Below are 13,594 nucleotides of genomic sequence, written 5' to 3' on the forward strand. Positions count from 1 at the left end.
TCAGCCTTATGTTAAAAATGTACTCGTACAAACAACGTGAAACAACCAAACTTAAACTTCAAATATCTCTGATAGTCGCAAAAAGTCGCAAAATCTTGGTAGAATTGAAGTTGGATGTCGAAGGGTTAAGAAAATGTGAACCACCCAGAGCATTTTGCGTTTCAAGAGAAAAATCCTCGTTTGAAGTTGACGTCTTTTTCCCGTGCATTTCTTAAGGACCGGTGATTCTCGACCCATTTTTCGCCCTCTTTCTACCAAAATTTGAAGTAGTTTTGAGCGAAAAATTTGAAAATGAACCATCATTGTGAGTCAGAAATATCTTCAAGATGATAATCTCCAAAAAAAAAAAAATAAAAAAAATAATCAGTTGTCGAGTTGTGAATTTTGTATTTTTGTCCACAGAGGATCGCACTGGCGCGGCGCGGCGGGCAAGGGTAACCAGCGCGACACGCGCATTGGCGCCTACAAACCTAACAGGGATACTTCACGCATTGCGCAATGCGTGAAGTATCCCTGTTAGGTTTGTAGGCGCCAGTGCACGTGCCGCTCTATGTTCGGCTCTAATATTTTAACTCGCGGAGTCACCTTTTTCAGCTCATGATTTTGAAATGTTTGCTCACTCCGCATAGATTATTCTCATTTAAATTGATGGATAAAAATATGCTTAATTTAAAGGCACCGTGCGACGCAACGTGCCACATGGTTCTACGTGTACTGCACTGCTTCATGGACTAGAGAAACCGGAGCACCTTCCATTTTCTAACATGCAATACGCTTGTACGTAGAGTACAAATAGTTGTATCAAGACGTTATTATCAACGTAACTTAATGCGTTGCATTGTATGTATGTTGACTGAGATATTATTATGAAAATGCCCACCGCGTCTAATTCTATCCGAGTGCAATTTAAAAATTGATTTATAAAAATGAGCTTATTTACAAATTCTAATTGGTATTTTAAAGTTGTTTGTTTAGAGTAACAACATTAGACAATTTTTATTTTCAAATTTTCTGGGGCACACTCTCATCGGTTGATGTTACTCGGAGTTTAAGATGATTCGATGGACTCCCTATTTTGCGTCAGAATGACATGCGATATATCGCATCGATTAGTTCCATTTTTTCAGCTACTCGTCATTTTTCTTTGATTTTGAGATCTCAATTCTGTTGCAAGGAGACTGACGAATTCGCTTACCAATTTTAACTAACAAATTCAACGTGATAAAGGCGAGGTTTCTTTTAGAGGGAAAATATAGCATTCGAGTGCAGTTTCGATACAAGTAGCATGTCGTTCTGACACAAAATATAGCGTTCATCAAAACACCTTAAAACTGTTAATGACGCTATGATTTAGCGATCAGTCATGATAAAGAGATAAGCACAATGTCTATTGTACATATTGCGTAATAATCACGAGACCAAATTAGTTTTAAATTCTCTGCCATCATACGAAGACATCAGAAAGAAGGCATTTTTTGTCATATTGTACGCTTTTTCACGGAAAATCTTAGATGAAATCAGTGGCGTGGCGTGCTTTGCGATATATCGATTGTTATGCCATTTAAACGTATATGGAAAAGGATCGATAAACAGGGTATTTGCAGCGAACACCGCACCGTAATGATCGATTCTTTACCATAGATTTAAATGGCAGAATCGATATATCGCAGTTCACGCCACGCCACCGGATGAAACTAATCATTTATTCATAAGTAAATAGCATGAAGTGCCTACCCTCTCCCCCCCCCCCAATTCTGGAAACTGTAACACTGTCAACTTACCGAGTAGTTAATCTCTGACCGACCATCACTTCAGAACATGAAAAAGCACAGAGCACGCAAAGTCAATTCTGTGCCTTCATTCCGATGACTCGATTTGCAAAGGACTCTACGAATATCATTTGGACGTAGTTCTACTAAACGGAACTAAAAACGCGTAGGAAATATGGGGGTGTGCTCTAGAATGTTGCATTAGCAAAAATGTAAAAGTGGACGTGATTCCTTTTGTGGTAATGGATATCGACGGTGAAACTACCAAACCACGTATCTCGGTTTGCGACGTCGCAGACTTCCTGTCATACTTTATTTTTTAAATGAAAAGCTACTTAACGTCCTGTCTTGAAAATTTCCGTGATTTTTCCTCTACGTGCGGAGAAAATTCTGTGAAAATTTCAAGGAATGATATTGATTTGGTCTACTTCAAAAAAATAAAATGTGAGCGGAGATTTTTAAACACCGTAGGTTGGTTTGGTAGTTTCACCGTCGATATGTGGAATAGTTTTACATTAAGCCAAATGGAACTAAGCGCCAACATATGAGGCCATCATGAGCCGTGGGCATGTGACAAGAGCGTTGTGGACAGAGCTCATGAGTCAGTGCGGCATCGTTGAGTTCGTCAAGCTCGGTCGTCGCCGCTGACGTCACTGGCGCATAATTCCCATTTCTTCCTGCGTGACTTTGAACTAACGAGCACATTCCTTCTTTCCCGCACCCGTCTCTGGTTCCTTTCAGTAGAGATACTTCCATTATCTGCGATATTTCCTCAGAGACAAGAGACCCTCCATTGGCCTCTTGGCCACAAGTGGAGGCTTTTACTTTCGGGGGTCCAACACTTCCTTATGGACAATTATAAGAGAGCAACAGTCATCAATCTTTTTTGGCTCTTGGCCTACCTATTTGGTGGGTGATGAGCTTCACGTGATGTCATGAGCCAAACAAATCTTTTAAACTTTGGTAAATTTGCAAAACGATACTGCCAACACGTTATTAACCATCAACAAAGCAGGTAGGTCAACAGCTGAATGTTAAAATCCCTAAAGTAAATGCTTCCTCAATTGCCAAGACACTAGTGCACGGTTGCAATTTATCATAAAAAATAAAATTTCATGTGAAATAATTCATTGTATTTCAGAAAAATATGACAAATATCGAAAAATATCTCTCAAAATCAAATGCAAAATTAAATGAAAAGCGACTGGTGTTTGCGTTTTGGTGTTTTTAGTGCGTGTTGTTCACCAAGCCCCTGAAAATATTTTTCACAACTTTGTAAAATTCCATGAAATATTTCACGGAAATTTTCGATATTTTAATATTTTTCATTTCACCCGTGCAACCCTGTATTGGTGGTATGGGGGGGGAGGGGGTTTCTTGTCTCTGTGTTTCATGCACTCTTGAATTTTGAGTAACATACCTCTTTGGTCAAAAGGTCGGCACTTTCCGTCGTGGGCAGCAAGACCCATTCCGTCTAAAATGGCCAGAGTTCGGGCGGTTTGGATGGAATTCATGCATACAACGACAGCCGCCGGTATTAATCCTTCCTCCAGCTCAGACTTTGCCCGCTGGATTGCTTTGAAAAACACCCCATGGCTTCCTTGAAAAGCATGACTTGGTCCTACATGAGAAAAATGGAGGACTTTCACAGAATCGGCCCAACTAACATAGTATGAGCGGCATGGAGGTCAAGGCGTATACGAGCGGTTTTTGAACAAATTGAAATATTCATGAACTCAACTGAAACTATTTGAAAGTATATCCTCACGGAAAAAAATTGCTGATTCAGCAATTCAATTGCTAAAAACAGTGAGTGCAATGTTTCAACGCAGATTTTACAACAAAAAAATGATACTTTAACCACCCCCGTGGTTAAATTAGTTCACAATGTGGTTAAAGTAGCATTTTTTTGTTGTAAAATCTGCGTTGAAACATTGCACTCACTGTTTTTAGCAATTGAATTGCTGAATCAGCAATTTTTTTCCGTGCTGTGAAAAATTCACAGCTAAAATCCAACTTTAAAGCATCAAAAAGTGAGTTCTAACTTCCTTTCTGATATGAGGCTCCGTGTAATTTTGAAATTTTAAACGCATAAGTATTTCTTGAAATTGTAGAAACTGCACTTATGCGCCTTGTTATCTAAGCCCCTCATATAGCTTTCATTTCCTCTCATGTAATATTTTTCATCCGAAAACCGAGCAGCACTCTGCCTCAAAATGACGATTGCCCCGAGTGAGAGGCTTGGAGGACAAGACGCATAAGTGCAGTTTTTGGTATTTCGAGAATTACGGGTTAGAAGTTTTTAAGTCACATGGAGCCTTACGACAAAGAGGAAATTTCAACTCACTTTTTGATCCTTTAAAAATTGGATTTTAGCTGTGAATTTTTCACAGAATATACTTTCAAACTTGTTTTTGTTGAGAATATGGACATCCCATTTTTTTTCAAAAACTGCATTTATGCGCCTTGTCCTTCAAGCCTCTCCCTTGATTGAGGGGCTTGGAGGACAGGGCACATACGTACAGTTTTTGGCAAAATTGAGGTTATAATGATTTCAAAAAAATCCAGTCTTTAAATATAATCCGTAAAAAATCTACGACTAAAATCCAATTTCTACGCTTCAACAAGTGAGTTTGAACTTTCCTCCGCCATTAAGCTCCATGTAATTTCGAAACATTCAAACACGTATTTCCTGAAATAGCAGCAACTGCATGTATGCACCTTGTCCTGCAAGATCCTTAAGCTGTGAGAAATGCATTAAGAAATTATTCTCATGTTTCGGTATTTCCCGGCACAAACAGAGACAGGAACTGATGAAACATCCTTGTTTCTGTGAACGTAATATTGAATAAATGACGGAATGCCATTGAAAATTTCAAAGAAAACTCCCGGCTGGTTTTCCATTAAAAACAAATAATGCATGAGAATAATAAAACAAATAATAATGATGCACCCCCAAATCATATCTACTCATGAGTGAAGATTTGCAACGTCGATATCAAAAATGCGCAATTTTTGACTATGGGTTTCTTTCACGTGATATCGATTGAATATCGCTCCCATTCAGACTTATCTATTGAGGATTTTTTAAGCAACTTTAAGTCATTTATGGCCGTATTAACTCACAGCTGAAGGTATACGCGGATTGTTTCTCAAGTAAATCTGCAGTAGTATATAGTTCGTGGTATGTCAAGGATCAGAACTACCTATACTGCTCAAAGTTATACTTAAAATTAGGTATTTTATCATACATCTAAACTTAAAAAAATATGACTTGGATCAGAAGCTCACCAACAAAATTCAATCCAAATGAAAGTCTGTTCGCCGAATAGGCCCTGTAGGTTCCAGCTAAGGCATTTAGCTCTCTTGCAGTATTGACGTTATCTTCAAGGACCTGCAAAATTCACAACGGTTATGTAACAGCAATAATGGCCATTTTACAAAGTACTTATAGATACTCACATACTTAAGCGTGATTTTGTGGATGTAAATACTCAGTGTTCCAACTATAAAACATCTCGTTTTGTCAACGATTATAAGCGCATGAATATATATTTAAATTGAATTTTGTTGTCATCTGATTGTAACTTTTGGAGGAAAATATGGTAGACCTTTATCTTGTAAAAATTTAGCCTCTGTGTGTTATTCCCGACCAGTTGTAGGGGAAGGCCTCAGGTTTTTATTGAAAGTCAGTGACTGTTTTGTACTTCCCAACAAGGTGTCGTACTTATAGTTGCATGGTGCACTTATTGAAATGAAAATAATTCGAATTTTGGTGGTGAAAATGAGATGCTTTAGTGAATATTATGTTGTTACTTACATACCAATGAAATGGGAGCCGAAGAGCTTCTCACAAATATACATGATGTACCATGTTTTTGATAAGCAATGATAAATCTTAAACGAGTGTTTTTTTCTTGGTTTTTTGTTCTTTTTTTTTGCTCAGGAAAGCGAATTCGGGGGGCTCGGAGAACGACCACGAAGTGACATTAATTTTTAGAGATCGATTAAATGTTTCATGTAAAAATATGTCATTGATTTCTGGCAATGCTTAAATATTTCAGGAATAAGTGTAAAATAAATTATAACTGGTCATCACAGTAGTATTCATTACCAAGGCGAGTTCAGATTCACTTGATTCGTACGCAGAATAAACTGCGGTTCTAGTCCCTGCTAATGTTTTTGGATTGACACCTGAAAAGTACAAAACAGATAGTGATGTACAATAAGAAAGTTGAATCTAGGCATTTTCTCGAGATAAATGGACTCGTTTCTTTGATGATTACTTGTTCTTTTTCCACTTCTTCCTCTCTTCTTTCTTCTTCTTTTCCTTTTCCTTCTCTTCCCTCTTCTTCTCCTTCTCCAAATTCTCCTCCTTCTCCACCGCCTCCGTCTCTTCCTCCATATCCTCCTTTTTATTCTCCCTCTCCTCCTCCTTCTTCCCTTTCCCCTACTCGTTTATCTTCTCCTAAATATTCTTTCCCTTCTACTCCTCAATATTATTCTTCCTCTTTTCCTCCTCCTTCTTATTCTTGTGTTTGTTTTTTTTTTCCCTCGCCAACTTATTCTTTACTTACTTTTTTCCCATCTCTTCCCTTTTCTTCTTCCTGATGATTTTAGTTTATTTTCAGCCGAACAGCGGGCTGATTGTTGAAATTGATAGACAAAGCAATAGACAAAGTGATAGACAAAGAAGACCTAGGGAGTACAGAGCGATCCTATTGGTTGAAATTGGTGGTTTCTATCGACTAAGGGAGAACAGGATGGTTTTACCAAAGCATCTCTCGTGGGTTGCCGTTATTTAGTCCATTACATACCCTTTTTGTCCATTGCAACCGGCCGCTTCCTCCAATAAGATCTCTCCATATCCTTTTTTGTCTTTGTCTTCAGCTTTGTCTATCAATTTCAACAATCAGCCCGCAGATCCTCGAAATTCCTTGCCTCTCCCCCCCCCCCCCCAAAAAAAAAAATTCGGTTGCAATGGCATCCTCATCGGCTCGCAGCAGGAAATTTTCGGGATCAATTTTCGTCACTTCGACGCGGGGCCGGATTTAGGGGGTGGCCACATGGGCCGCGGCCCATGGCGGCAAATTTAGGGGCAGCAAATTTTGCGATTTTTTTAAAATGTAAGTATTAAAAAAATCGGATTCAGAAAAAAAATTACAAACCAGACAAGGCGACAAAATATCTCATTCCCTGAGATTATAGTGATTTCTAATTTTGTCGGTGATACAAGAGACATCGCACCTTCAAGTTAAGGGAGAAACCAAACACGCAAATTGGCCTGGAGCGGCGCGGCGCAGAGAGCAATGAGGACGAGGACTTGAGATGAAAAGGAGAAGCATTCGGCGCGGCGGTCGGCATGTAACATACATATCAGCGCCTACAAGAGTGCATGAATACTTCACGCATTGCGTCAAACACAGTGCGGTCGACAGCTCGCGCGGTCGGCGTGAAACGCATAGCGCCTACAAGACTGCATGAATACTTCACGCATTGCATCAATCACAGTGCGGCCAGCGTGAGACGCGTGGTGCCTACATGACTGCGTGAATATTTCACCCATTGCGTCAAACACAGTGCAGTCAGCAGCGGTCGGCGTTTTTCCCAATTTAATTTAACTAAGCTAATGTGGCTTGGTTCATTTCTGCTTAATGCCGTCCAATCGTCCTCATTCAGCGTCACAGAATAAAGGGCTCAAGTTCGTGGGTTTTCTTCAGAATTCTCTTTACTTATTTTGGGGTGGTGCGATTGCATTAAACATACCTGCATCAATGATAGCCTCCGTGCATGTCTCCAATGCTTGTCTCATGATAGGATCCATCGAAGAGGGAAACTCGTAATGAATGTTGAAGAAGATTGCATCGAACTTTGCCGCGGAGAACGCCTTTCCGCAATAAGTCGGTATATCATAATCTGGAAAACAGACGGAATATACACTGATAAAAATACTTGTGTTTTTTTGTTACTGCTGGTTCATACCCAAGTAGCATTTTACAATGTAAAAGTTGCAAGAAGTTGAAACAATATTGGTTAAAAGTTGAAACCAAGTTGCAACTTTCGGTCAACTTTTGGTCGATAATTGCCGATTTTTGGCGATCTGATCAGAAGATAAGTTGCAACTTACAGCAATTCTATTGCACGAATCTTGGAACTTTTCGACGTTGCTAGGATGTTTAGAAATGTTAAAAAATTTCGTCAACGTTGTCAAATTGCGCGAATTTTACCGCAACTGCTTTGCCAAAATTCTCGAAAAAGGTTGATTTTCAAACGTGAAAGTTTTGAATTTTACGTAGTCACCAAAATTCTCAAAAAATCGAGATATGCAACTTCTCGGCAGAATTCTCGGAAACAATGAATTTTTTTAACTTTGTCAAACACGTAAATTAAAAATTTTACCAATGGTGCCAAAATTATCGAAAATAGTGAATTTTTACCAATGTGACCAGATTCTCGAAAAGTCTGGATAAATAAATCAACCCGGCAAATCTCAGAAATTCTTAATTTTACCAACGTTACCAAAATGCTGAAAAATGTGAATTTTTAACGGCGTGCAAAGTTTTCCGAAATTTTCCAGCGTTAGTAGAATTCTTGAAAGTTCACGTTTTACCATAAATCTTAGCAACACTGGCAAGTGGCAAGCAGATGGAACTTCTTTTGACTCTGTACCAACAATTTGCAATATTCTCGCATTCCATAAAATTGAAAGAGAAGCAACCAGCAATACTTTAAAGTTGAAACATGTTTCAACAACTTAATTGCAACTAGTTCCAACAATGATAGCTCCTTCGGGGAAAGAGTAGACAATCTGCACGTCAATCTATTGGTTGCAAGAATCAAACGATTTTGTCGCAAGTTGTTGCAACCTTTGCTACTTAAGTATAAGAAGTGAAACACAAACTAACCCAAATTTTATGTTTGTTTTGGTATAATTTGCGGTGATATCAACGCAGAAAACCACGAAAAACCTGGAAAACCCCAGATATAACCGAGCGATTTGGTTATTTTGTGGTCTGCCTCCCGTACTTCCCCAAACCTTAGTGTTAAGTGTTCTCTCTGTGTAGAGTTTGCAGTCAACAAACTCGCGATTGACTTACGTAGAAAGAAAAGGGATCACGGGAAAATAGGTTTTGGATTTCAATGGATCAAACGGACGTATTTATGCTAAAAGGCACTATGTGCATTGGGTTTGCATGCAACATAATTCCTTTTAGCATAAATACGTCCAAATTTTTACCAAGAAGAGTAAAATAAATCGAAATCTGAGTTATCGACGGAGAACGGTCTCTGGTTGCGAGTGGCTCAGTGGCGAGGCGTGCTTTGCGATGTATCGATTGATCTACCATTTAAACCTGTGGTAAAAAATCGATTATTAGGGTGTTCGCAGCGAACACCCTAATAATCGATTCTTTACCACAGCTCAAATGAGGAAATATCGATTATCGATCATTCACGCCACGCCACTGGAGTGGTTTAAGTCATTTTGGTGATTATACAAGGGGAATTTAATGCAAATAGAATGAGTCTGTCATGGTTTAATTTTAAAAAGGTGAACGAATTGATTACCATGTTAGCTAGTCCACATATATAACAAAATCGACGCCAGTGTTGCGCGTTTTTCACGCACATAAATGCGTTTCGAGCGAAAAAATTATTTTCCAATGGTCGGTTTTTCCGCGTTTAAGGGGGAGGGGGTGCACCCCTTAAAAATAATCCATCATGCCCAAATTTTGCTCTACTTTGATATTCTGTCTTCTAAATTTTCTATACTAGAAACCTTTATTCCAAACACAGAAAGAGCGTTAAAATTGTACAGAAACAAAGATACGACTAACCACGATTTTTGTCCAAGGGGGGGGGGGGGGGCTCCAACAATTAAAAATCGACCTGAAATTTCTCTCAACTCTTCCTTATCACATATCCTCCAGAATTTCTGCTGGAAACCAAATTCCGCCACAGAAATTTTCTTTCTGCATTAGGTACCCGAAAATGTAACCTGTTATGCCAGATGATACATTTTCACGTACATCAAGTGAACTAAACTTACTTTGTTTCCACTTTCGATGATCGTCCGTGATGAGGTGAGCTTTCCGGAAAAGTGCATCCTCAAGCTCCGGAATGCCTTTACACTCTGGAAATACTCCGGCAGCTCCTGAGATGACGACTTCGGTGTTTCTATCCATGATTCTGAAAAAAAAAAAAAAATTGTTCAGAGCAAGGCTTGAGTTCGTATGGTGAAAGTCTTTAACAAGGTGGTGAAATAGCGCTGGCCAAAAGGCCAAAAAGTTCACAAATTTCAATTACAGTCAAAAATTGCAGCCCTATTGAGCAATAATAATATTCCAATGCCGGCTGCCTGAGCTGTACACTATCATCCGCCCTCAGTCTTGTACTAGTATACTCATTAAGGCTAAAATGTTTGACTTTAATTGAAATGTTTGAACTTTAAGGTCTTGTTTTCCCCGCAAAATAGTGTGAGCCCAGCACTAATTTACCACCTTGTTACGCATACAGTTCAGGCCACGATTCCTACTGATTTTTCTCATTAATAGGAACTTCTATGATGTTTTATTGTATATCAAAGTTGCAATTTATATCAAAATGTCGGTTACCTAAATGCGACTGAGGATTCTAATTATTATTGTGAAAAAAGCCTCCCGACCGTTTAATAGAGGCTGAAGGAGCTGATATAACGATACCGATGGCTAAAGTTGAAAATGAAGTATGATATAGATGCTCTGCAGCCCGTGACAAGATATACTATATAGATATACTATATAGGTGGACTATGTTGTCATTTCTGTCATAATAACAACTGTCATTCCCAATTGAAAGGTACTTATCAGGTACTATTTTAGATTTTTAACCATTTTTATTTTGATTTATCCAACCGAGGATGGCTGCATTTTCAGCCGAAACGTTTTGGTTTTGTGTATGTGAAATTTTAGTCTTGTTACCCGCTTTTTAAATTGTTTTTTTATTGTAAAGTTGAAAGTGCGCACCTCCAATTGCAACGTTAAAAATCTCCCTCATGACTTACGTTTTTAAAATAAAATCAGCACCTGTATTGTGGTTCTTGAAATTTTCTGTGAATTTTCCTCGCTCATTCGAGGGAATTTCTAAGTAAATTTCAAGGAGGTATTTCGGGTACTTCTTTTGCAAGAAAGCAAACCGCTGAATCCTGAACGTTTCGATGAAGAAACGCTTTTCCGACTCGGAACATCGATGCGTTAGCTGTATTTTTTCATTTCCTCGTGTAAACTTGAGTCACATGTTTCAGGAAGTGCCCTACCTCGAAAAAAAGTATGTGTAAAACGGAATAAACTCAGATTTTTTCAATGAATGATTTTTTTCTCGGCACACGTTATTCAGTCCCCGAGAAAAGTATTTTTTGAGAATATTCTTCGCATAGAGAATAATTAAAAGCAGTAAAGTTCCTAAGGAGCATATTTCTACTTTAAAAAATAAAGCAAGACAGGAAGTCTGAAACGTCAAGAACCGAGAAACGCGCACCTGTGGTTTCACCGTTGACATGAAACTTCTCAGCCATTGAATGATATAATATAGACGATCTCAAATGTCAAGAGTTTGGCATGGACATTCTTCGAAACAAACGAAATTTGCCCGTAGCTTCTTAATGTGAGATGAAAAATGAATAATAAATACTTCAGGAAAATAATAAGATAAATAAATAAGCGACCCTAAAACCATTTGTCTGCAAGAAAGCGAAATTTTCATTTTTTTTGAGTTGGACAGTTTTCTGAAATTTCACAAGGACATTCAAGAAAGCTTTTCTGTTACTTAACGTGTGCCCAAAACAGATTTTTATCAGCATAGCTGTAAATTTTTGCTATGCTACCTAAGATATGACGAGTCTCTTCATGACAAGTTCAGTGATATGTTTATGAGTTCAAAGAGAATCGGTTTAAAGGTAAAAAATAACAATTGAAAAAACTAAATCGGTACTTACTCGGTGTATAGATGATATCGATCGCAGAGTTACTTGCATTTATTTGAGATCCACTCGATTAAACAGTCCGTGGTGATACAGTGAAAATTGAAGTTTAACACGATTTTTTTCTTTCGTAGACAGAATGAGGTTTGGTATTCTTGTATAGTTGTATAAAATGAAGACTTTAATGCGCGGATACAAACACGAAATGATAGTTGTTTCTATCAATTTTCAACAAACTTCACTCCTAAGCTTATATTAGCATTCACGAAAGTGTTAGTCACCATTAAAATTTCGGTGATCCACGTATATCGAGATTATCCACATGCGATTGTTTCATTCAATGTAAAAAAAATCCTTGCTTCAATCAGAGAAGTAGCAACGCCACAGAAAAAGTACCGAAACGATTCACTTTAAATATCTGTTTTGCACATAAATGTTAGCTTTCGTGATGATAAATATTCATAAATATTATAAATTATTGTTAGCTGATATGAAACTGAACTTGTGAAAAATATAATTTTAATAGTAACCCAGAAAAATCACTGAGACTGAAGTATCGCAAACGATATTTGAGTTAATGACTGAGAGACACAATTTTAGTTGCGGCCTTTTTAGCATAGACGTATGAAGGGGGGGGGGGCAGCCCCCCTCCCCTTGTGCGGCAGCTTGATATCACTCAATAACCGCAAAGTTTAGTGGTCTCTTGCCTCCCCCCCTCCCCCCGGAAAAAATGTCTAGCTACGCCCATGCTATTAATAACCATACCATGCAGTTCTTTACATATCAGAGCGTACAAAATGGTGACTAATTTTTGATTGGCGCAGAGTTATCAGAAAGAGTTGGAGCATCCTTTAGGATTTTCAAAGAGGCGTGGAAAGGAATCAGTCCTAGGAGAAGTGGGAGAGACGGCATCGAGCATTTATAATGAGGAAGTGATGTACACGGTGACCCAAAAGTCGTAGCACACCCCGGTATATAACTTTTGAAAGAACTGAGATGAAGACTTGAAATATTTTTGACAGCTTTTCTGCACATGTCAAAGTAAACTAAGCATTTTGGATACACCCTGGAAGGAGGCTATAAACCTCAGCTTTGTTCCAAATTACCTAAAATTTAGGTAGCATTACATAGAGATTGAATGATATCACCTAGAAGTTAAGTGACATCACTAAGAGGTTATATAGGTGGCATCCTCTATAGGTTAGATAACATTACCTAAAATTTAGACGATATGTGACCTAAAATTTGCGTTAAAAGTTTTCTTTCTGTATTAGCTATCCAAAAAATGTCGCAAAGTAGGGGTTGTACTTGGAAAAAAAAAGTTCGAGGTTCATAGCCCCCTCTAGGGGGTTACAAAAATTTTGGGGCATTCGAAAAGTGGTTACATTAATTCATAGAAGTGTCAACATTTCAGGTCTCCATCTCAATTCGTGAAGAAATTACCGGAGTGTCCTACGACTTTTGGGTCACCCTATATGTGCGCCAGAATGACATAATGAACGTTGGAAAATTCCGCTAGTTCTGAACTTCTGATCCCCAAAGTTGTGAATTCGGCCGACTCGCGCCCAGAGCGACGCAACGAGACGACGAAATGGTGTGGTGGTGATTGTTAATCCCACTGGTGACTAATGCGGTTGCTACAGGATGCAGAGTGTTGACGCCTACGAAACGCCTTCATTGTGAAATGATACTTCCTAGCACGGCCGTGGAAGTCGAATAGTTGCATCATTTTAAAACCCAAAGCAACAGTGCAACAGCGTAGATGATTAATGATTGATGCGGTTGCCACGGATTTTTTGATGAAGGGTGTTAACGGACGAGAAACGCCCTCCCTTCTTGGGGGAAGATACTTCCTAGCACGAAGTTGCAT

General features: G+C 38.6%; 1 protein-coding gene across 1 annotated transcript in view; it reads right to left on the minus strand.

The window, feature by feature from the left end:
* Positions 1-12,387, minus strand: part of LOC109034713 (fatty acid synthase) — a 56,332-nt gene extending 43,945 nt beyond the window's left edge. The window contains exons 1-6 of the mRNA XM_072304123.1: positions 11,740-12,387; positions 9,817-9,956; positions 7,536-7,685; positions 5,884-5,963; positions 5,061-5,163; positions 3,190-3,390 (exon numbers count right to left, since the gene is read on the minus strand). Of these exons, the coding sequence (XP_072160224.1) occupies positions 3,190-3,390; positions 5,061-5,163; positions 5,884-5,963; positions 7,536-7,685; positions 9,817-9,952 (670 nt within the window). The 5' untranslated portion in view covers positions 9,953-9,956; positions 11,740-12,387. The remainder of the gene's footprint in view (positions 1-3,189; positions 3,391-5,060; positions 5,164-5,883; positions 5,964-7,535; positions 7,686-9,816; positions 9,957-11,739) is intronic.
* Positions 12,388-13,594: the final 1,207 nt, after the last annotated feature.

This window comes from Bemisia tabaci, chromosome 9, assembly GCF_918797505.1.
Source record: "Bemisia tabaci chromosome 9, PGI_BMITA_v3".
NCBI lineage: Eukaryota > Metazoa > Arthropoda > Insecta > Hemiptera > Aleyrodidae > Bemisia > Bemisia tabaci.